This window comes from Nicotiana attenuata, unplaced genomic scaffold, assembly GCF_001879085.1.
Source record: "Nicotiana attenuata strain UT unplaced genomic scaffold, NIATTr2, whole genome shotgun sequence".
Classification (NCBI taxonomy): Eukaryota; Viridiplantae; Streptophyta; class Magnoliopsida; order Solanales; family Solanaceae; genus Nicotiana; species Nicotiana attenuata.
Genome location: NW_017670977.1, coordinates 114,097 through 139,157, shown reverse-complemented (window position 1 = coordinate 139,157; position 25,061 = coordinate 114,097). Strand labels below are relative to the sequence as shown.

General features: G+C 41.1%; 2 protein-coding genes across 2 annotated transcripts in view; both read left to right on the top strand.

Moving 5' to 3' along the window:
* The first annotated feature begins 472 nt into the window (after positions 1-472).
* On the top strand, positions 473-6,608 carry LOC109244983 (leucine-rich repeat-containing protein 9). Its single transcript, XM_019412160.1, has 10 exons — positions 473-672; positions 776-847; positions 929-1,021; positions 3,525-3,606; positions 3,708-3,764; positions 4,794-4,858; positions 4,954-5,049; positions 5,155-5,241; positions 5,381-5,461; positions 5,534-6,608. The coding sequence occupies exons 1-10, from the start codon at positions 574-576 to the stop codon at positions 6,125-6,127; spliced, it is 1,326 nt and encodes a 441-aa protein (XP_019267705.1). The 5' UTR covers positions 473-573; the 3' UTR covers positions 6,128-6,608.
* A 10,349-nt stretch (positions 6,609-16,957) lies between these two features.
* The window catches only part of LOC109244982 (flocculation protein FLO11-like), a 38,772-nt gene continuing 30,668 nt past the window's right edge, over positions 16,958-25,061 (top strand). The window contains exons 1-2 of the mRNA XM_019412158.1: positions 16,958-17,267; positions 22,016-22,369. Of these exons, the coding sequence (XP_019267703.1) occupies positions 16,958-17,267; positions 22,016-22,369 (664 nt within the window). The remainder of the gene's footprint in view (positions 17,268-22,015; positions 22,370-25,061) is intronic.

Here is a 25,061-nt window from a genome sequence, read left to right as displayed (position 1 = left end):
GTTTTTGAATTTCTCCCAATTCTAAAAGTATTCATTATTTCTTAAACTCCGTTGCCCAGTCAAACAGGTTAATGTAAATTGGAGCGGTTGGATTATTATTTAAGGCAGGACGCTGCATGAAATAAGCGACGTATAGGTCAACACTGATTTCCGTCTACATCAAAATGTTATGCTGGAACTCCCGCAAATTTTACGGGAGTTCAAGCATACTTATGCTGGAACTCTCGTGGGCGTATTTTTCCGAATTTTGAACAGTGTTTTCGCTCAGATTTAAAGTGGCTAAATTTCGATGACTTTTGAAACTTGACTATTTTTCAACGACCAGTGGTAAATCTGGCTATTTTTGAATTTCTTCCAATTCTAAAAGTATTCATTATTTCTTAAACTCCGTTGCCCAGTCAAACATGTTAACGTAAATTGGAGCGGTTGGATTATTATTTATGGCAGGACGCTGCATGAAATAAGCGACGTATAGGTCTAACACTGATTTCCGTCTACATCAAAATGTTAGCTCTGCTATTGAGGGGTTTTAGTCTAGACTAAAACCCTAATAATCCCTGCAGACCGTTATCCATGGCGGTGTTGAGCTGGAAGCAAGTGTTGGAAGACAACAACACCACTGACCCAAACTCCATTACTTCTCTTTCCCTTACTCACAAAGCTCTCTCTGATGTATATATATAAATTTCCAATCTCTCTCAAAAGAAAAGGAAACCCTCCAATTTTCTTATCTCATAGTATTGCATTTCAAGGTTCTTTTTTTTTTTTTTTGCAGGTCTCCTGTTTGAGCGAGTTCAAGAATTTGCAAAGACTTGATCTTGGCTTTAACAATTTAACTTCACTTGAGGTAAAAAAAGGAAACTTTTTTTCTCTCTTTATTTTTGGGTGCTAAGATTTGAGGATTCAATTTTTGTTAATGAAATTTTAGGGATTGAAGTTGTGTGTGAATTTGAAGTGGCTGTCTGTTGTACAAAACAAACTTGAGAGCTTGAAAGGGATTGGAGGGCTTATTAAACTCACTGTGAGTACAGCATTTTGATTCCTTTTTTGCTGTCCCTTTTATCCTTTTAGTTGTGAGCTATTTCACTTGTAAAGAGGTAAGTAGTGAGCTTGTTTACAGTGCATGATTCTACACGCGTAATTTGTTAATGAATTTTCTGCTTTTGAGTACTTTTTAAACTGGATTTTCTGGCTTGCTATCGTTATTGTTATCTATGAGCTCTCCCATTTGATAAACTTGTGTGTGTTAAAAGGCCAGATCATGCTACAGCCTGTGAGAGAATTGTTTTACGAATATCATTTTCTAATCTCTAGAAGTGGAAACGAGTAACCTGAAATCTGAAACTTGGAGTAACATGGGAAGCTCAATGTTTTCTATTCTACTAAACTGTCCTGTTGTCTTTCGCTGTCCTTTACACAACATTCACACACATGCATATATATATATATATATATATATATATATATATATATGTATATATTGAAATGCACAGGTTGACTTGGTAGTCCTGTCTAGCCTCGTCACTACTTCGCCGGGGTTAGGCCATGCACTTGCCAGCACATGGGGTCGGTTGTGCTGATGCTACACTTCTGTGCTTTTTGCACAGATTACGGTACCGGAGCAGCTCTTGGACCACAGCAGTAGTTGATCGGGAGCCCTCTTCAGTCCAGGGACTTACGAGGTAGCCTAGCTGGCGTTCGCAGGCCGAAGTCCCTTTCCATATNCAATTTTCGATCTGTAACCCAATTTTGCATAAGGCTCAAAAATTTTCTTTTTAGTTCCTACATTATGAAAGGAAATTTTATCTCCTATAGCAAACTATTACACCCAATTTATTATAAACCAAAATAATTTTTAAATATTATTACTTATAGTTATCTTTTCTATTTTATAGCAAAATGTGTATTTATTTATACTTATCATTGAGGCATGAAATACGCCAATTATATTCTCTCTCTCTCTCTCTCTCTCTCTCTCTCTCTCTCTCTCTCTCTCTCTCTCTCTCTCTCTCTCTCTCTCTCTCTCTCCAATTGTTTATAACATCATTCTCCACCTTTATACTTATCAAAAGACTGCTTTCTCTGTTTTAACTCTTCTTGGCATTTGGAAATTGATTAATAAAACATATCCAAGTGAAGATTGGCAGGCATAGAGCAACTATATTTTCACTTGTCAAAGCGAGCAATTATAGTTTTCCTGCTCGAGGGGGAAAATGTTAAGAGTTCTATATAGTTGGCACCTATCTACCCAGACTTGTATGTTCAATATCTTTTTGCTTGTTTCTTTGATTAATGAGCAAACAAGATTCTATATACTCTTTAAATTATTTTAACTGTAACGGGATAATCTCATATTTTTTGCACTCCAAATAAGCCAGATGAGGCATAACGGTGTTTTTCTTTAGGCTAGACAATGCTTGATTCACTGTGTTTTGGTAATACTTATTAAACGATAAACATATATAAAACCAAGCCCTGACACTACAATGCCGCAAGAGGGGGTATTGCACAAAATTCAAGATAATTTGCCTCCTCCTCCTCGTTAAGTTTTCTGTAGTTAAGATTACATTTCATACTTCTCACACTTCCCTCTTCTCCCATTCCTCTGATAATTCCATCTAAAAAGTTTCACTTGAATGATTTTGCTGTCAACCCACCCGTCTCTTTTTGTTACCCCGAAGATATGGGTAATATTTTCCTCTATTGCACATTGGTAAATTCTGTAAGCACTCAGCAACCTCATCCCGCTCAGTCCTATAAGGTCGCCTTAAATTTTCATCCTGCATAATTTTCTGTTTATCCCTTCTTAAATAATATTAAACAATTGATCCACTCCATATCATTCAGCACTCTGAACACCGGTGGTATGCATCCTTCAGGATTGCCACATCTTACCGCACATTCTCTGGAAAAAGTATTCTTTTTGGGCTGGTGATTTTATGGCCAAAGTACTATAACCTGTTCTTTCCCATTAAGATCCCCTTCCATAAACTCATCTCATGCGATTGTGTCATAATCAGTGTTGTCAAAGGCGCGCTTAAGCCCTGAAGCGAGGCTCAAAACATGTTAAGCGTTTTGCGTCGCTTCGTGGGCGCTTTAGTGTCGCATCAAGGCTCTAAGGCATACTTTTCCTTATCAATGAGTGTAATCCTGAAAAGGCAATATTAAACAATATCACTTTATCGTAATTTTTTTTCAATTTCTTTGTCCGTATATTTGTTATCGTACTTATAATTATTAGTCTTGGACTACAAATACATATTTTTACTTTTTCTCCCGTGCGCCTTTTTCAATTAAAGCTCACGCTTTATTTGCGCTTTGCGCTTAAAGCCCCAACAAACCTTAGAGTTTTTTTTGCGCTTTTCGCCTTTGATAACACTTGTCATAATATTTCTTCTTTTTTCTCCATATTTTGGGGTGCTTACAGCATCAGTTGATGGCTACTAAACTGATGGCTCTTTAGCCTTTAGATCTAAAAGAGGTAAAAGGTCTTTGGCTTTTAATACCATTCCTTGCTATATCAGGTACTGAATGCTGGAAAAAACAAGCTCAAATCAATGAACGAGGTCAGTGGTCTTGTGAACTTGCGAGCACTGATTTTGAATGGTGAGCTTCTGTATATGTACCACTGTTTTTCTCCATCAGAGCTTAATATATGCTGGAAAATTAGTTTAATATACTGACCTACTTTTGCCTTTCTGTGGCAGACAATGACATTGTTTCGATTTGCAAGCTTGATAAAATGCAAGAGCTGAATACATTAGGTATGGGTTCCTCGATCTCAAATTTTTTATTTTCATGATCAATTCTTAGTGCGTAATTGAGCATGGTGTAATTTATAGTTTGCTATTCCGCTAACAGTACTCAGATCAGTAAACAGATTCCCAGTTCTTATATCTGCGAGTTTCAGTATGCTCTCTTATGCAAAACAAATCCAAAGTATCTATTAGTGTGACTGATTCAGGTGACCCTTCTGGATTCTGGAGATTAAACTTACAATGATATCACCAAGATCCACTCAAGAGAACAAGAACATACCATAATAAATCTCAACTCCTTATACCTTGGTTGCGATTATTTCATATGCCTAGGCATTTGGTTATAAAGTAAAAAATGAGACAGGTTTCAGCCATAGAGATACTGACCTGTTCGCTTAAAGAATTGGATGAAGTTGGCTGAACTCCCAATCATTTGTTTAGAGAACAGAGTTTGGAATCAAGAAGATAACAAGGTTTTTGGTAGTTAGTTACATCTTGAATAGGATCGTATATGTTTAGTTCAAAGAAAATAAAAGAATGATAAAGAATAAGAATAACAATCTTTTGTGTTCTTTTAGTTTCCCTTTGTCATATCTTTTTTATTTGTCCGACCAACTCTTTGATATTTTTGTACTGAATACTGAAAATTCGTGAATCTTTGATGTTTGACAAGGCTTGACGGGATCAAGAGGCTGTTATTAGCCGCCATTGGCTTGTCTGAAATCTTGTTTGTTACTTCTGTTGTGAAGGCGGCTGTAGTTACTCGCCCTGGGAGATGATTTGGCAAATTGCTAGTGCTAATTAGATTTTAAAAAACTGCTATCTTTTGGTCCTCTTGGACTGTGATGGTTGATTGATTCTAGTTGCTCTTTTGTGCCACCATCACATATTGCATCAAGATGAATAGTCCTTAACTTGTGTAGTTGTTGGCCTTTCTGAACTTCAACGTCAAATTTAATTAGTCTGATTGTGTTTCATTTTTGCCGTACAATCAATTAAGTTGAAAGTGTCCCTCTGCATTGGTTTATGTTGCAGTCCTTTCTAGAAATCCAATATCTGGAATTGGGCAAAGTCTGGCCAAAATTAACTCAATCACAAAAGTAAGCGCTTCTTCATTTCCCGTTTATCTTCTACTGCATGATAATTCATTATGGTGTTACTATGTCCTAACACCATATGTGTACTGGCCTTCTAGTTGTCTCTCTCGAATTGTCAACTACAAGGTATTGACTCTTCACTCAAATCCTGCACTGAGTTAAAGGAGCTACGCCTTGCTCATAATGATATTAAGGTAAGTGCTATAGCTAATTATCAGTTATGTTGGACTGCAGAGGCTTCCTGAATTACCTGCAAGTCGTTTATTTTTCTAATTTTGCATTTTCTCCATTGTTTACAGACACTTCCCAGTGAGTTGGCTTTTAATATAAAACTACAAAACTTAGACATTGGAAACAATGTTATCATGAAGTGCTCAGATTTGAAGGTAGCCATTTTTGCAGATCCCATTTATCCCCTCAAATTCCTCTTTGTTTGCTTTATATCCTATCTCTTCTTATTTTGATAGTTATCTTATTTCAAACTTTTCCTTTTGCCGAAAATGTGGTTGTGTGGCTTTGTGGTAGGTGCTCTCTTCATTAGTTAACTTGAAAAACTTAAACCTACAAGGGAACCCCATTGCTGAAAATGAAGCTTTGGCCAAAAAGGTTGGTGCATACTTTGTCTTTCTCTGGATCTCAAGCTTTAATATCATGTGCTGACTAACTATGTTTTACCAGATCAAGAAGCAGCTGCCAAATTTGCAGATTCTCAATGCTAAACCTATTGAAAATGCCGTGAAAAAGGAAGAGGGTGGGAGAGTCGATTTTGAAAATGAAAGTGGTCATCTTGATATTGCCGCTTCTGATCGTAAGAGGAAGGGGTTGGTACAAACAGAAAAAAGAACCAATTATGATGTGGGGGTTCCACCCGTTGAACTTGGCACAAGAGAGGAACAAAAGCACAAAAAACAGAAGAGTGAAGTCTTGAAGGAGAAAGCATCAACCAACAAAAATGATACTGCTGTCAGGGACAAGGAATCAGCTAAAAAGTCTAGTAAGAAGGCTAAACAACATAAAGCAAGTGCCATTGACGATGGAGAAACTCCTTTTGCAGATCTTTTTGGTCCTGATTCATCAGAAGATCCATTGACTAGTAGTCGGAAGGGCGTTAATCAAAACACACTCCAAAATGTTGATGCAACTGCAGGCTTGGTTACATTCCCAAAAAAGAAAAAGAAGAACAAGAATCTGGTAACTGGTGCTGCTGCTCTCCATTTGTCATCAGTAAGTGATGAAATTGGATTGGGTGGTACATCAATGTGGGGTGAGTAGAAAACCAAGCTGAGACTGTGAAGTTACCAACTGTCATTTAAGCCCAGGTCTCCCATTTTGCTAGATTGCTGTGCAATAAGACGATTGCACGGTTTACACTTTACATGAACAAATTGGATTAACTCCCTGATAGAAGCTGCAATTTATGGTGCTATGACTGCAAGTCATAAGGGACATAATTCTTACTTGAAGGCCAGTTCATGGAAGGAAAAGGATGTTATGTCTTGCTCTTGTTCGTCTTAGGTGTTTGGAAGAACAAAAATATCCAACTTGCCTTTACCAGGAGTACTTGTTGGGAAGATTTTGTATTTGTGGAGCCATGGTAAATGAGCCTAATTTAAAATCTTGTTTTGAGAACATATTGTGTTTAGATAATTAATGGTCATGTTTCCAATGGCACACTCACAAAGTGTTATCTGCCTGAATTTCTAATGCATTAGAAACCTGAAGAATGACCCTTTCTGGATTGGCAGTGATATTAGTCCCCATTTTTTCCTCCTTTTTCTCCTCTACAATTCTCAACAAACAAAAGTAGGAAGTTTCTAAAGAATATTCCAAGCATTGGTTCTTCGACTTGCAAAGATCCATTAGTTAAAGCCGACTGCTCCATTTCAAGTATTCTGTAGCTTGAGCTTGCCATATTCGTCCCTTCTCCATTTTGACAAAACATTCTTAAGTTTACTGTGCAACATAGCGGGTGACCTTATATTTCAGGGTACAAGACATTTGTGCAATAAGGGCTCGTACGAGGGATAAGGGTTAATTAATTCCGGGATTAAATTTGAAATGAGTTTATCCCATGTTTGGTTGGGACAAAATCGTGGTATAGTTAATCCCGAGATTAGCTATCCAGGGATTGTAGTATTTTTTTTTATCTCCATGGAAGGGTGAGATAACTAATCTCAAAATAATTAATCATGAGATAATTTGTTTCCCAACCAAATGATCCCTAAGATGCTATCGTCGAACTTTCAAGAGAATTAGTTGTCAAATATATTTATCAGCAGCATATCCTTTATATTCAACGAGAAATAAATTAGAGTTCGGGACATAAATATGAACTTCCGACCTAAAACCAAAATTGCCATATATGTGCCTCTAATTGAGACTTGTAGGTGTATGGGTCAAAATCTGACCACAAGATGGTTCTCTAAAAGGAACGATAAGGGGTCAACCAAATCGCAGTCGTACCCACGAGGCGTGATAGCAGGCGACCACCTCGACCACTGTCGAGATCGAGCCGTCAGAAGGCCTGCGCGACAACGCATACGTCGCACTACCCGGGCAATCGAGAAAGAGTGCATTCATGAGAAAGTCCGTCGGGTAAAGACCGTTGGATAAAGGGGGAATTGACAGCCTATATACTGGGGCGGAGGAAGGATAAGAAGTGGGGGATCCTAAGAGAGAGAGATCAACAGCCCAGATTTCGGCTGCAACTTCTAGTAATCATCACCGCTAAATCAACAAGGAGAGATCGCCTAGCTATCAACAACTTCCCCTCTATTCTTTCTTTGCTATCACAAGTATGATATAAATGCTTCAAAGATGTAAGCTTGTTATTTACACTCGATGCTTGTTAATCATTTCATAGAATCTTATATAAACTTGATCTCCTTCGACTGTGATATTCAACGGGTTTGGATTTTGAGTCAATTATATTTGGCTGAGAGTTATGTGACGACCCGAAGGGTCATCACCTGTTTTTAATTGAATTCGGTGTCTTCGAGGCCTTGAAAACCTCATTTAGAGTCCCCTCGATTTGCGTGCGCAGTCCGGGCGCGTAGCCGGAAAGCTTAAATATGAAATTCTGTGAAAAATGCTAAGTTTTGATGTTAAAATGAATAAATTTGACCTTGATCAACGTTTTGGGTAAACGGACCCGGACCCGTGATTTGACGGTCTCGGAGGGTCCGTAGGAAAATATGGGACTTGGACGTATGCCCGGAATCGAATTTCGAGGTCCCAAGCCCGAGAAATATATTTTTTTTAGTAAAATTGTTTTCTGAAATTGTTTAAGGAAATTTGAAGTGAAAATTGATTAGAACGTGTAGGTATCGGGCCCGTATTTTGGTTCCGGCGCCCGGTACAAGTCTTATATATGGTTTAAGTCATTCCTGTAAAATTTGGTTGAAAACGAACGTCGTTTGACGTGATTCGGACCTACATTGGAAAATTTGATGTTTTATGAAGTTTGAAAGAATTCTTGGATTTTGAGGTTTAATTCGATGTTTATGATGTTAGTTTGGCGATTTGATCGCACGAATGAGTCCGTAGGATGTTTTTGAGGTTGTGTGTATATTTGGTTTGGAGCCCCGAGGGCTCGGGTGAGTTTTGGATAGGTCACGGGTGCATTTTGAACTTTGAAAATAGCTGGTGTGTTCTGATCTGCAGGCTTCGCATTTGCGAAGCCAGTCTCGCAAATGCGAGCCATGCATCGCAAATGCGATGCCCGCCTAAATCCTCTGTGATCGCAAATGCGATCTCTTCTTCGCAAATGCGAAGTCGCGAATGCGACTATCGTTTCGCAAATGCGAAAGTTTGGGATTTCTGAAGGTTTTGCAAATGCGAACCCTGTTTTGCAATTCCCACATCGGCAGAGGTCGGGGTTCGCAATTCCCATATCAGAGACCTGCAATTTTACACTTAAACGATTTTGAACCCCATTTTTTATATTTTCTCAAACCCAAACGCACTTAGGCGATTTTCCAAGAACAAGTCTTCTTCCAAATCAATTGTAAGTTAGTTTTTTCTCATTTCCTTCAATCATTAACATCTTCTAACACGATTTCAACCAAAAATCAAAGATTTTCATGGGGGAATTGGGTGTTTTAGGTAGAACCTAGGTTTTTCAAAAATTGGGGATTTGGACCTCAATTTGAGGTCCGATTTCAAAACAAATTATATATTTGAGTTCGTGGGGGAATTGGTAATCGGGTTTTGGTTCGAACCTCGGGTTTTGACCACGTGGGCCCGGGGGCAATTTTTGACATTTTGGGTAAAACTTTGAAAAACTCATTTTCATGCATTGGGGTTGATTCATTAGCACTTATTGATGTAATTAAGTAATTTGTGATTAGATACGAGCGAATTGGCGGTGGAATCAAGGGGTAAAGCTATAATTGAGGCTTGAGTTGTGTTCAAGGCATTGAGGTAAGTGTTTGGTCTAACCTTAGCTTGAGGGATTATGAGTTGAGTCAGATTTGCTATGTGTTTCTTGTGGAGTACGATGTATAGGCATGGTGACGGGTATCTATACGTCGGTGTCGAGCATGACCGTGAGTCTTAAATTGATATTTGGTATTCTTGAATAATACTATGGTTGCAATAGTGGGTAGATCCGTGGTATGGAGCAAAGGCTTGGCTTATTTTCGTAGAAGTTATTTATGAGTTGGAAATGGTGATAATGGAGATGATTAGAAGTTGAATTGAGATTGGTTATAGCTGGTTCTCCCTTGCCAGGACGAATATACTTGTACTGTTAAGTTCCCTTGCCGGGATAGAGTATTTATGGTTAATCCCTTGCCGGAATTTTTGTCATGATTACTGTAAGCTGTATATCTGGAACGGGTTGCGCGCCGCAATATTTTTATTTATGTATACATATATGGGTCGGGTTGCACGCCGCAACATATATTATATTGGATCGGGTTGCACGCCGCAACATATATTATATTGGATCGGGTTGCATGCCGCAACATATATTATATTGGATCGGATTGCACGGCGCAACATATATTATATTGGATCGGGTTGCACGCCGCAACATATATATATTATTGGATCGGGTTGCACGCCGCAACAGATATATTATATTTATTGGATCGGGTTGCACGCCGCAACAGTTATATATATATATATATATATATATATATATATATATATATATATATATATATATATATATATATATATATACCTATGGATCGGGTTGCGTGCCGCAATAGTAGTGTCATTATATTGTTTTAGATACAGTACTGTTCCTTCACATTTATTTAGTTTCTGCTAAGTTGAACAGTTTCCCCGAGGCATGTACCCCCTCCCTTTTAACTGCTCATTACTTGTTTATTTTTCTGCAATATATTATATATCTGCACAGGTTTATCTGGAGTCTGGTCCTAGCCTCGTCAATACTTTGCCGGGGTTAGGCTAGGTACTTTCCAGCACATGGGGTCGGTTGTGCTGATACTACACTCTGTGCTCTTTTGCACAGATCCAGGTACCGGAGCAGCATACGGTACGCAGTAGTAGTTCAGGAGCCAGCCTTCAGTCCACGAGATTCCGAGGTAGTCCTGCAGGGGTCCGCATGCCCGGCATCTCTTCTATCTATTTTGATGCACTGTTTCCTCTTGTATCCGAGACAGACTTTATTCCTTGTTTCAGACAGTTGTATGTAGCACTCTTAGATAGTTCGTGAATGTTGTGACACCAGGTTCTGGTTAGAGGCACGTGTTGGTCGTCTGGATGATTCGGTTTTATATTTATTTAAGACTTTTGCTAATCTTCATGTTCCGCTATTATTTAACTGCTTATTTTCTGTTAATTTAATTGGTTAAAAAGGAATTAAAAACAAAAGAGTTTAAGGATTTTTTTTAAGTTCGTGGCTTGCCTAGCTTCTACGAGTAGGCGTCATCACGACTCCTGAGGGTGGGGAATCCGGGTCGTGACAAGTTACCTTTTTATCCTGTATCCCATCTTTAATTAGTTTAGGTAAAAGGTTTAACTTCTTTTTGGTCAAATAATTTGGCACCGTCTGTGGGAATTTCTTAGCCAACTTTTTTAGTTTCCTTTAGAATAGAACCAGCGAAATATCACTACCAGGCTGTCATGGCCTTACCATCTCAGCACAAACACCAACTCGAGAGAGCGATAGGTAAGCCTTCAAGATGACCATACTAATCTAGGTTAGGTCCCTACATAAAATAGAAGTTATAACCGATGTCTATGCAAAACCCACGTCTCACATGTAACGATGGGTTTGGCATGACGTATGCACGTTCAAAATAGAATCACGGTTGTCTGGCATGACAATAGCCCAATTGACATATCTACCGTATATACTGACACGTATTCCTACCCCTTGGGAAGGGACGATAGCCTGCTATGTGGTCTTTTGAAAGAGCGGGCACATCCTACTCTATTTTCGCATCCACCCACACACTGGATGATTTGTGAACGAAGTATGACGTGTTTCCCTTGTTGTTTGTGAAAATCGGATGAGATCGGACTGGGACTTGGTTTCAACACTTCAGCGAGCAAGATGGGCCCAACCCACGAGAAGCCTAGACGCGGTCAACGACAAAGGCGAACACGGCCGCTGAATCTAAAACCACCATGCGAGCACTACGCGGAGCGAGCAACCCTACAACGCCGCTCCTTCTTTCACCGGCTTGATAGGTCGAGGTAACAGACAATTGTATTTTGGTTTATCTTCACTCTTTTGTTGGTTCAAAACAGGAACGCGAGTACTCGCACGGGTATGCGAGCGAGGGGCCAATGCCTCCAAAACACCCCCGAAAATGGTTCTGCAACATACCTCCCTGCAAGTAATGACCGAGCAAAACCCTCTAAACCGCAGCATATTACGAATAACAGAAATGGCTCGGTACATAACAACTATCACAAAAGAAAAAACTCCAATGAAAGCGAGATTAAGCAAACTGGGACTCACCCAGGAAAAGCGAGATTAAGCAAACTGGGACTCACCCAGGAAACGCACAGTATTCTCCAATAAAAGCGAGATTAAGCGAACTGGGACTCACCCAAGAAACGCACAGTGTTCTCCAATAAAAGCGAGATTAAGCAAGTTGGGACTCACCTAGGGAACGCCCGGTACTCTCAGGTAAAAACAAAGTCGAACACACCGGGACTCAACCCGACGCACGCATAAACAGTACGACGACGCGTAAAGTTCTCCAAAAAATACACAATGATACAACGGGTCACTATTTCAACTTTGCTCGAAATAACACCCCTACGGCCAACGGGAATCGCCAAAAGAAAGATTCGACCTCGCTCGAAGTACAACGGGTTACTATTTCTACCTTGCTCAAAATAACACCCCTATGGCCAACGGCCATCGCTGAAAGAAAGGTTCGACCTCGCTCGAATTACAATGGATTACTATTTCGACTTCGCTTGAAATAACATCCCTACGGCCAACGGCCATCGCCAGAAGAAAGATTCGACCTCTCTCGAATTACAGCGGGTTACTATTTCGACCTTGCTCGAAATAACACCCCTACGGCCAACGTCCATCGCCAAAAGAAAGATTCGACCTCGCTCGAAGTACAAAGGGTTACTATTTCTACCTTGCTCGAAATAACACCCATATGGCCAACGACCATTGCCAAAAGAAAGGTTCGACCCCGCTCGAATTACAACGGGTTACTATTTCAACCCGCTCGAAATAACACCCCTACGGCCAACAACCATCGCCAAAAGAAAGGTTCGACCTCGCTCGAATTACAACGGGTTACTATTTCGACCTTGCTCGAAATAACACCCCTACGGCCAACGGCCATTGCCAAAAGAAAGATTCGACCTCGCTCGAAGTACAAAGGGTTACTATTTCTACCTTGCTCGAAATAAGACCCCTATGGCCAACGGCCATCGCCAAAAGAAAGATTCGACCTCGCTCGAATTACAACGGGTTACTATTTCGACCCCGCTCGAAATATCACCCCTATGGCCAACGGCCATCGCAAAAAGAAAGGTTCGACCTCGCTCGAATTACAACAGTTACTATTTCGACCTCGCTCGAAATAACACCCCTACGACGAATGGCCATCGCCAAAAGAAAGATTCGACCTCGCTCGAATTACAACGAGTTACTATTTCGACCTTGCTCGAAATAACACCCCTACGACCAACGACCATCGCCAAAAGAAAGATTCGACCTCGCTCGAATTACAACAGGTTACTATTTCAACCTTGCTCGAAATAACACCCCTACAGCCCACGGCCATCGCCTAAAGAAAGGTTCGACCTCGGTCGAATTACAATGGGTTACTATTTCGACCTTGCTCAAAATAACACCCATACGGCCCACGGCCATCACCTAAAGAAAGATTCGACCTCGCTCGAATTTCAAAAGGTTACCATTTCGACCTTGCTCAAAATAACACGCCTACGGCCAACGACCATCGCCAAAAGAAAAGTTCGACTTCGCTCGAATTATAACGGGTTATAATTCCGACCTTGCTCGAATTAACACCTTTACGGCCATCGGCTGTCGTCGAAAGAAAGAAAAAGTTCGAACTCGTCCAAATGTCGGAAGTTGACTCTGCCCAAAACGACGATTCCAAGTTCGAACTTGTCCAAATGTCAGAAATTGACTTCGCCCAAAACGGCGACTTCAAGTTCGAACTCATCCGAATATAAGTCAGAGCTTGAACTCGCCCTTGGCAATCTCGCCCGAACTGACGAGCCAGAAGCCAATCTCGCCCTAATCGGCGAAAACCAAAATTACTTCATTCAGGCTCGTACAATGGTATGCTACCCGATCAACACAAGGTTGGCTTCCCAATTAAAAAAGGTCAGGGACTCCCCACAAAGAAATTCGAAGGCCTACGCCAAAGGGAGAAATACGGCAAACAAGAAGAATAGAAAAAGAAAATCAAATAACACGCGAACAGAGGCAAAGCAACAATTTTATTTAAACACACGTACGCAACAGCCGCACCTTACAAAAAGTCGAAACAGGACCCCCAAAAAAAGGAAGAAAGAAGCAAAAAAAATGAAACTATGAAAGCTGCAACAACTTTTCATTCGGTGTCATCACCGCCGTCCTCCCCATCATTGTCTTCAGGTAACCCATCCTCAACATTAGCATCCTCGCCAACCTCCAGTGTCGTAGGGTCGTAGCCGCAATTGGCACGAGCCTCGCGTGCCTTCGGCCGGGCTTCTTCAAAGGCATCCTCAGAAACGCTACCCACCTCCCATAAACCCTTGTATATATCTTGTTGGGCCTCGGCATGGACCCACAGCTCACACAAGTGGCGAGGAGCAGCGGCAGAGGTAGATTCAACCCGAGCCAATAATTGCACCTTCTCGGCCTCGAGTTTCACGACCCGGTCTCTTAGGCTAGAGGCCTCCCGGTCAATTTCACCAATACGCTCCTCGAGTCGCGCCTCCCTAAACGTGGCCGTTGCCCTTTCGGATTCCTGCTCAGACTGGAGGACACGGATAGTGTCCTCCAACGCCGTCGCTCTTGCCAAAGACGACGCCTAAGCGTTCTCGACATTTTCCAGCTCGGCCACTTTTCTCTCCAGCTCGGCCAAATTCCCCATCCATTCTGCACTCAAAGCTTCAACTCTGACGGCATTCTGCTGAAGATCAGCTTGCAACGACCGCACCTCCGCCTGAAGATGCTCACACTCCGCAGCGACCCCCTTTCCCAACTCAAGCTCTTTGTCCTTGGCACGAAGCAGCTCCTCGAGCTCACTACATCTGCGAATAGACTACATCAGCTCCTGATCCCTTTTCTCCAACTCATCCCCGATGGATTGGGAGCTAGTACACGCCTTAAGCCGCTCATGCATCTCACGACATTTGTTGCGATACCGCCAATACTTTTCAAGCATCGTTAGAAAAATCTTGGCCCGAGTCTCGGCCATGCGAGCACTCTTGATCTCCAGCATGTACGACTAAAAACAAAGAGAAGAAAAGAGTCGATAAAGGCCAAGGTCACAAAAAAAAAAGGAAAGAACAAAGAGAGAAGAAAGACATACAAAGAGGAACTTACCGTTAAGCCCATCGCGGCCACACCACGTGACAACTCGGCATCGCTGATGTCCTGAAGAGCTTCACTTTCTGCGGCAAAGCACAAAAGGTGAAACTGCGGCACAAAATCCACCGTGTCTTGCAAAAGGTTAAGGTTCGACGAAATTTCGAGTATTCGGGAAGGACCTCCCGCTCTCACTATAGTTCGGGTAGAGCCCTCCTCGAATATCCTAACGTCATCAGGATCGAGGTCAGATTCAGACTCGTAATCATCAACCATGACGCCTTTCCCCCTCTCTTCGACCGAAGAAGAAATGCGGTTCGGCCGGGATGTCGAAGGGCCGCCCGAGACAGCAATGGTAGCCTCGGGACTCCGTCTCTCCACCACAACAGCCTGTTGACCACTCATAACAGGCGTAGCCACTGCGTTCGGGTCGGCACCACCATCGATTTCGGGCATCGCCGGAGAAAAGTTGCCCCTCGAAGATGTTTCGGCTTGAGGAGCCACTTCCAACACCACTCGTCGTCTCTTCGACGGGGCCTCTCCACTACCAGCATGAGAAGACTCGCCCGTTGAGCAGACAATAGGAACCGGAGTCTCCGGTTGAGGAGTAGCCTCCACGCACAAGGCTCCGGCTGCAGGCACAGATTGGGTAGTAGCTCTCAATGTGGGACGAAGGGCGGCCCTCGGCGCAGGCTGGGCAGGGGCCGCCTGTCAACGGAATGCGAGCAGAGGAGCCCTCATCCTTCGCACTCTCCCTGTCAACAAAGAAAAACGATCACACAACGACAAGGTCAAAACATGAGGTAAAGAAAGAAAGAAAAATTGCAGCGGGCGGATTCACCGGTGAGAGGCTTGTGCCCATACTTCTCATGGAAGGACGCCCATTCACGAATCCTTGCTGTATGGGGAAGAATTGCGCCCACCCACTTACGAATATCGTCGGCTAGCGGGGGAGGTAGTCTCTTGGCTGCAAAGGCAAATATAAGTCCCTAGCAATATCACGTGATGAAGAACGATCGACGACCGCCTTAAGAGAAATCACAAAATAAATAAAGGAGAACTCACAAGCGAAGTTCCACGTCTCTGGGAACCCTGCCGAATCCGCCACAAGGTGCTCTGTCCGAACATAGAAGTAGCTTTCCCAGAAGCAGCGATTGGCCTTATCGTCCATCTTCACCACTAAACTCTTGGTTCCTCGATGGCGCATATGGATCATTGAACCCTGAAGAAAATGAGGGGCAAAGATGTGAAGCACGTGCCTCAGAGAGATTCCTCGTCCAGCAAGCTCCGGGTACTTGATAAGCATGAGGAAGAACTTGTATACGTATGGAGAAAGCTGGGCCGGGCACACTTCGTAGAAGTGGCAGAAATCTACCAACAGAGAGGGCAGAGAGAGCGTGTACTCGACAACAAAGAGGTACGCGTAAATTGCGCATTATCCCGGGCGGTGCAGATGTACAATGTCCACCCCCGCTGCCAGTACCATTTCGATTTGAGCAGGGATTCCCCACTTGGCCTTGAGAGCCATAATCGCCGCTTCATCCATAGTGGAAGGGACATGATCCGATTCGTCTCCCGCAGGACTGTTAAAATATGTCCTCATCTTATCCGGGCGGGGAACTATCTCTTCCACCGTCGGGAACCCCTCATCTTTCTCCGCCTCCGTTCCCTCTTCAAGGAGGGGCACGTTATTTTTCGGTACCGGAGCTTCGACAAATTTGTCAGTCTGAGACGAAGTAACAGCCATTGGTTTGCCTTGATCGAAATAAACAGGAATGATGGGTGAAAAGGGAGGATGACCCCGTAGAATTTTGACGAAAGCATGAGTATGAAAGATTGAAAAATGTAGGAGTTTGTAAAATTCCTAGGCAAATCGAAAAATATAACACCCAAATGAAGGATTCCCTCTACTTATAGGAACGTCAATGTCCTGAGCGGGAAACCCAAGAGCCACCAATCAAAAAACTGAAAGGGCAAGGGACATGATACGGTGCCTGGGAAACGTGCGCCATGATGATGCATAATGTGTATTTATGATATCATAACTTGATGCAACAGTTCGACTCTGAGCTGACGTAACGGTCTAATGAGATTCATGAAGCGTCATGTCGCTACCTCGCCCTGAGGACCCCATTCCGCGCATGATGTTCAGATTTTTCCTAACTTTTGAATCAACAGAATTCGCCCGTCGAATTCACCGAAGGGCGACCCCGACGGGTGGAGGGACTAACTGTACGGGTCAAAATCTGACCACAAGATGGTTCTCTAAAAAGAACGACAAGGGGTCGACCAAATCGCACTCGTACCCACGAGGCGTGGTAGCAGGCAATCACCTCGGCCACTGTCGAGATCGAGCCGTCAGAAGGCCTGCGCGACAACGCATACGTAGCACTACCCGGGCAATCGAGAAAGAGTGTATTCATGAGAAAGTCCGTTGGATAAAGGGGGAATTGACATCCTATTGAGATGGCGGAGGAAGGATAAGAAGTGGGGGCATCCTAAGAGAGAGAGATCAACAGCCCAGATTTCGGTTGCAACTTCTTGTAATCATCACCGCTAAATCAACAAGGAGAGATCGCCTAGCTATCAACAACTTCCCCTCTATTCTTTCTTTGCTATTACAAGTATGATATAAATGCTTCAAAGATGTAAGCTTGTTATTTACACTCGATGCTTGTTAATCATTTCATAGAATCTTATATAAACTTGATCTCCTTCGACTGTGATATTCAGCGGGTTTGGATTTTGAGTCAATTATATTTGGCTGAGATTTACCTTTTTATCCTGTATCCCATCATTAATTAATTTAGCTAAAAGGTTTAACATCTTTTTATCGAACAGTAAGTAAATGATAAGACTTGTTATCACACAATTTTGAGGTTGAAAGTTTAACTCTCACCAACAATTTTTCTTTTTCAAATATAATATTTTTGTTAGTGTCAATCAATCATCAATCAACTACACCTCCATCAAAAATCAGTAGGGATTGATTATATAAATATTCTAATACATTCGCTTTATTTAAATTTATTTTACTTTAAATACTAAATAATTTACCTGTGTTCTTTAAATCGCATACATATTCTTGCAATGAGAACATTTTAATTCCAACTGGTTGTGATCATCTATACGAGCCATTTACGTCCATATTGTTCTGTTTCTAACTAAGCTAGTATAGGTTTGGAATTTTTTTGTTTATTTCAATTTTTAGCTTTTATTTTGTCTGTCACCTTTATGAACATGTTATCACACTCAAAATCTGAGGGCAATCAAAGAATTTGTTGGTAAGATAATTCGAGCTCATGCCACGTATCTTGTCAATTACCGTTATTGGAAACTCGAGTTCTGGGGATTCGCCGTTTCACATTTTTCAATCATAGAGTAACATACGATTTTGAGGAAGGATCAAGTTCACTCCCATCATAACACGTGTCATGCATCATAAGCTTCAATGATTTTGCAAAGAAACCATAAATTTAATCAAGTGGTTTCAAAGTTAAATTATAGAATGATCAATGTGAGCTGAAAAATGAATACAAGATACATTTCGGCTTTAAGTTTACGTGAAATTAAAACTTTGTACATTAAAATTCAAGGATCTCGATGATAGTGCTTAAATTAACGTTATTTAAGAAAAAAATGAAAATAAATTAATTATTTTTTCCATTTACTTTTTAAAAAAATTTAGCTGTAGCTCTAATGACCAATGAAATTATTTGTTGTCTTATTCCAAAGTATAATCATCAAATCAAATGTTGAAAGAGGAAAGCTGATTAAATTTCAGCTTAGATTGAAAATATCAGGCGAGACAATTGGTTTCAAAAAATTAAAAGAGGAAATGCGAATTTTGAAAGACTACAGACTGGTAAATCACAACTATAAGTCATTTTTATTGCATTTAAATATCACGTTTTTGTAAGTAGGTCTGCAAAATTATGGTAGAAAATTTCTTCACAACGATTCCGGGAATTTGCAAGTTGCAAAGTTAGCACTTGGCCACTGGCTACATTATTATTACTTAAACATATAAATTTTTTTTTTTTTTAATTTTCCGACTACTTCAGTCGGAAAATAGCTCATTTTTCGAATTTTTGGCGGAAAAACTTTTCCGACTACAGGAAAATTTTTCCGACCTACCTTTTTCCGACTACTATATATTAGTCCGAAAGTAGTCAAAATAGGTACTTTTCCAACTACTTTTCGACTATTTGGTAGTCAGAAAATAGCGAATTTCTAGCTAGTAGTGATGCACTGTATACTTATCTCTCTTGTTTTTCTTTTTTTTTTAATGTGCGGTACTCGTATTGGAGCTCTGATTAATCAAGTTTCGCATCGAGTAAGCTCATAAAAGGAAAAATTCTTATGTAAACCCGATGGACACAGTGGCGAATCTAAGTTTGGAGGTACGGGTGCGGAAACAGCCATTGACTTTGGCAAAATTGTGTTATATATTCATATATATAATACTTAAAATATTCAATAATTGACCGTAAGCACCCGGCCACTATGCTCATGGTTAATCACTGTGAATATATACTAAAATTAATGAAGCACCCACGACCTATAAATTCTGGATCCGTCATTGGTTGGGCATGATCCAAACCAAAGTGAGAAACGTGTAAAGAAATAGTAAGCAAATAAAAACTTAAAGAGAAATATCAGGCTGATTGATCAAGCATAAATCAAGTCAATTTGATTAATACTCTTATCTCTCTTCAATAAATGTCTATTAGTATTGTTTACTTTCAACAATAAGTAATATTAAGAATAAAATAAGAAAAAAGTTAATTAATATATCTTGAGAAATGGGCCAAATATTTTTACTCCGTCCGGTCCAAAATAAGTGATTTTCTGGCCTTTCTTTTGTGGTCCAAACTAAGTGATTTTCCCAGATTTCAAGAATGAATTAATTATTTTTTTCCTACATTGCCCTTTGTTTAACCAAAAATTAGATTTTAGGTCAAAGCTTGAATTTAGAAGAACTCGGGTTACTGATAATCGGAAAAGTATATAAGAAAGAGATTTTGAATAATACAATCAGAAAGCAAAAAGAACAAAGTATCTTCCAGTAATATTTTTTCGTGTCCTTACAGTTGTTTGTGACTTTCCCTTTTATAGCTGTTTTGGGAATACAGATTTTCCCTTTGTCATAATAAGACAATTATGGGCAATTAATGACCTTAAATGTTACGTTATGCAATCATATACATTCAATACATATTCTCTAACGTTTCTAGTATTTAATACTCATTAAATGCTGTATCTGGGCTCTTTTTGCTGTCAGATTCATTCCTTTGTCTCTTCTCGATCCTTGACCTTTGAATGTCTTGAATAGGTACGAGCGTTGAATTATTTGTATGACTGCTCGTACCTTCTTCATTTAACTTGCTCGTATCTATCATTGCTCGTGTCTGTTGTTGCTCGTATCTGTTAACCAACCCTAATTCTTTGACTGCTTGGTCAGTCTACGTGCCATGACACATCACCATATAAATACAACTTTTCCCAATACAGATAGTCCCCCCACTTTCCATTTATTCACCAGTTTGAATATTTGAGAAGTGGAATTCATTAAAGGAGAATTTTTGTCACCATTAATGTTCTGACAGAGTTGGCGCTTTAATTATCACTTCCATTTAATGCTTTAGACACGTGTCATCTTCTTATTGGTTCCTCAATTTCCAACACTTTTGCAGGCTGTCTTTTCGGCTCCACTGTTCATGAAGTATCAATTACCATTATTGTGATCCTTCCATTATTGCGTTTTTACTTTTGACGGTCGCCCATCAGTATAAATTCAATTTTTCCTTTCACCTTTTACCACATAAAACTTTTTCCTTGAACGCTTGAATTGTGCGAATCTCTGTTTACTTCTTTCTCTTCTTCATCATGTCTTCTTCGAACCCTAACCCTAAGAGAGTTCCTATTTTAGACAATTTTCCCAATGCTCCCGTTAGACATAGAAGAGGTGGGAGACTTCGTAGCTTAGGATCCTCTCGTGGTGGTGGTTCTGCCATGCCTTCTCCTAGCCCTGGTTCTTCCTCTAGAACTAGAGGTTCTTTTTCTCAAAAATCATCTTCTAAGAGCAAGGAGACCTCTGAACCATTACAGGAACCCTTGGTAGAAGAAATAGTCCCTAACGATTTATCTTTTCAGCATGATAGACAATCACTTCGGACCCAAATTTCTAGTTTGGATCGTGTTGATGCTTACCCCACTATGATTACAGAGATTTTAGCTCCCATAGTTCGCAAAGATTGTCACTAGAGTAATGATTTTGCCATTGTAATCCCCAATCCAAATCAGAGGATTACATTCTCTTTCGTTTATACATACCCTTTTACTCTTGGGTTTAAACCAGCTATCGACCCAGTAATTCTCGATTTTTGTCGTTTCTTCAAAGTTTGTTTAGCACAGGTTGGCCCGCTTGTATGGAGGGCTGTTGCTTGTTTAAGGCATCTGGCCAATTTAGCAAACATTGATTTCACCTTCTCCCACCTAATTCATCTATACTCTCTTAGACTTTTTCGTATGGCATCTTTACCTTAGTGGCTAGGAGTAAGAGAGTTTTGGTAAGCCCAGAAGATGATAAGGATCGTGGCTGGTATGCCCGATTTGTTGCTGCTACCACAGTTGGTTTAGTGGGTGAACAAAACGTTCCCTTCCCTGAGAAGTGGAATTTTGCACGTAAGTCTTTCATCTCTCTCGTACCTCTTTCTTTCGAATTTACAAATTTCTTTAACTTTGTTTTTTTTTTTTCTTTAGCAACCATGGGAGTTGTGGAGAACATTCCCAATTTTCGTGGTTGGGTAGATAAATTGTTGAAGATTGCTCCTATGGAGGCTAGGTCTTGGAAATTTATTTCCAATCGTCATGGTTGGAAAGTAAAGACTCACGGTATGAGTTTTTGTCTTTCTCGTATGTAAGATTTTTCTCTTTATTGCCTTAACTTTCAATTTTCTCTTTGTCAGGTTTTCCTATTCGAGGTGTTACTGCTGAAGCAGTTGCAGCTTCTCGTTTAGGAACCCAACTTTCTTTAGAAAGTGCTCAGGATATTCTTCTGAAAAGAAAAACCGCAGACGATGATAGCTCCGACGAAGAAGAGGAGGATGGTTCCTTGGTGAAAAGGCCAAGAGTTCGGAGACGTATCGTCTCTGATGAAGCTGAAGTTTCTCATCATCTTTCTCCAACCGGGCCTGTTAATCTCGTCTCTGACGATGATGTTGCTACGCCTCATGATACTCATGAGTCGATTAACCAACTTTTCATTAGTGGTTTTGAGAGTGGCGAGTTAGGACCCGTTTTGGATAAACCTCTCCTATCTTCTTCTTCAACTCCTATACCTTCTGTTCCTTCCCTTCCTTCTTCTGCCGTGCCTTTGGTTCCTTCCTTATCCGCTCCAACTTCTTCCGTGCCTTTGGTTCCTTCCTTATCTGCTCCAACTTCTTCTGCACCTCCCGTTGTTGTTTTCACTTCTTCTACCGATCCTCCTTCTACTGTCCACAATGTAGAAGCGGGTTCTACAAGCAAGAGGATTGCTATGAGGAGAGTGACTATCGAAGTGCCTGCTAACAACAGCCTTTTGAGGAAATCTGGTCAGGCGGATGTTTGGCTTGAACCTTTAATAGGTCAAATTGAGAAAGAAAAAATGAATAGCCACAGCTGCATGACTCTGATGAACGACATAGTTCATTCCACCTTGAAGGTATGCCCCTTCTTTCTTTAATTTTGCCAGAATTTTTCTAGAATTCTAATTTTTCTTTCCTTATCATTTTCAGGCCAACCTTATTGGTACAGAGCTGATGAGCAGAATTTCTTTATTAGAGAAGGTGGCACGTGACTCTGAAAAGGCTGTTCTTGATTCAGAGAGGGAAGCTCGTGACTTTCAATTGTAAGCAGCTAATTGGAAGGATCAAATTGATAGTGCTCATGTAACGACTAGACCCGTCGTTACGGGAGTTACCGCCCCGTTTTCCCCGTTTTATGCTTCTATATGTTTCATTATACGTGTTTGGAGAATTTGAAGTAATTCGGATAGAGTTTGGTTAGAAATGAGACAATAAGTCTCTTTATGATAAGGTTAGTTTGGAAAAGTCAACCGAATGTTGACTTATGAGTTAGAAGGCTCGGAATGGATTTTCGATGATTCGACCAGTTTCGGGAGATGATTTGTGACTTAGGAGCGCAATCGGAACTGAATTTGGAGGTCCGGTGTGGAATTAGGCTTGAATTGGCTAAGGTTGAATTTTGGCGAATTCCGGATGGTAAGTGAGATTTTGATCCGAGGGTCGGAATGGAATTCCGAGAGTTGCAGTAGCCCCGTTAGGTGATTTTTAATATGCGTGCAAAGTTTCAGATCATTTGGAGGTGTTTAGGTCGGGTTTTAGATCAAATGCAAGTTTCGAAAGTTTTAGTTTAACTTAGGCTTGAATCCATGGTAATTCGACGATTTTGATGTTAACGATAGTGTTTTGATGATTGCAACAAGTTTGAATAAGGTCTTGGGGTGTGTTGGTGCTATTGGTTGAGGTCCCGGGGGCCTCGGAGTGATTTCGGGTGGTTAAACGGAGAATCTTGATGTTTGTTGCAGGTCTGGTTCACCTGGCTTCTGGTATTTCCGCATCTGCGGAAAAGGAGCCGCAGAAGCGGTTCCGCAGATGTGGCTAACAGATCGCATAAGCGGTCCATGAGGGACCGGGGTAATTCCGCAAAAGCGGACGGGGTATCGCTTCAGCGTGTCCGCATAGGCAAAAACGAGGCCGCAGAAGCGGAATGGTGAGATCCGCAGAAGCGGATGGTTGGGCGCAAAAGCAGAAGGCCAAGGATTTAATGAAAAACCGCATAAGCGGTCATATGGCCACAGAAGCGGTCCCGCATAAGCGAAAGCGGGACCGCAGAAGCGAAAAATCACTGGGCGACAGAAGGGTTTTAAAATAATATTTCATCCGCGACCCTTTCATATTTTTCCTCCATTGTTGACGTTCTTAAGAGCTTTGAACAAGGAAATTCGAGGGTTTTGACTGAGAATCACTTGGAGGTAAGTTCCTTGGCCTAAATATTCGAATTCATAGTAGAAATTACATGTAAATTGTAAAAAATTCATCAAAAACGGGTCAGGCTAGGGCTTGGAAAGCTATGATGTAAAAATAGAATTTGGAGAATCAAACGAGCTCCGATTTTGGTAAACTTTATATGCACGGACTCGTGGTAAGACGAAGAATCCGTTGGTGTGATTCTCGAAATTTTTCGAGAAGTGGGCCTGGGGTTCGGGTTTTACCAACTTCGTGAATTTTAGTACTTTTCGAGTAATTTTGATTGGGTTATTTTTGTTTAACCCATATTTATGTATTCGTTGTGATTTTGACTAGATTCGACGCGCGAGGAGGTCGATACGAAAGGAAAAGGCATTGCGGACCATTCTACGGCCGGATAGAGGTGAGTAGTTGGTGTATATGATGGCCTGAGGGTTTGAAACCCCGGCTTATCACATTGTGACGCTATTGTAAGGCGTAACTCGCACCCCATGGCAGGTGCGGGATTAGTTATGACTGGGGATTGAGACTTATTCCATCCTGAACAAGAATGTTTCTATATTGGCGACTGATACGCACCCTGTATTGAATATATCTGGGCTTATTGCCGTGTTTGGGGCCTTGTGCCGATCTGTAGCATCCTTAGAGGATGAATGTCATTGTGATAGCATGCTTTGTATAATCATTGATCTCAGTCCTGTGTTTAATCACTGTTATGAAACGCTAAGTCACTTTTCCTAAAGTTAAATATCTAAAGTATATTCTTCTTAATAAATTTGAGATTGGGAAATTAATTGAATATGTTACGTGACTCATATGCATATTGTGGACTGAGTATGGATCGGGCTGCACGCCGCAGTGAATCGTATGATTATATTGTGCTTGGGCTGAAGGAGCCCCTCCGGAGTCTATACACACCCCCAGTGAGCGCCGTCGACGTTAAATGGATCAGGCTACGCGCCGTAGCGGTCATGTGCATTGCATTGCATCTTTACATTATACTTGACTGATATATTTTGAGTTGTTTTGCTGTTAGTTCGTAGTTAGGTGTTGGACTGTTAGTTTTAGCTTTACTTTGTGGCATTTCGTGGATTTCTTATCTTCAGACATTTTATATGCTTATTACTCACTGAGTCGGTAGTACTCACCCCTACTCCCTGCACCTTGTGTGCAGATT

Bases quoted from the DNA above. Each gene is read 5' to 3' on its own strand.
- LOC109244983 (XM_019412160.1), top strand. From the start codon at position 574: ATGGCGGTGTTGAGCTGGAAGCAAGTGTTGGAAGACAACAACACCACT. The intron at 673-775 runs GTATATATATAA...TTTTTTTTGCAG, and splicing joins CTCACAAAGCTCTCTCTGAT to GTCTCCTGTTTGAGCGAGTT. The intron at 1,022-3,524 runs GTGAGTACAGCA...TTGCTATATCAG, and splicing joins GAGGGCTTATTAAACTCACT to GTACTGAATGCTGGAAAAAA.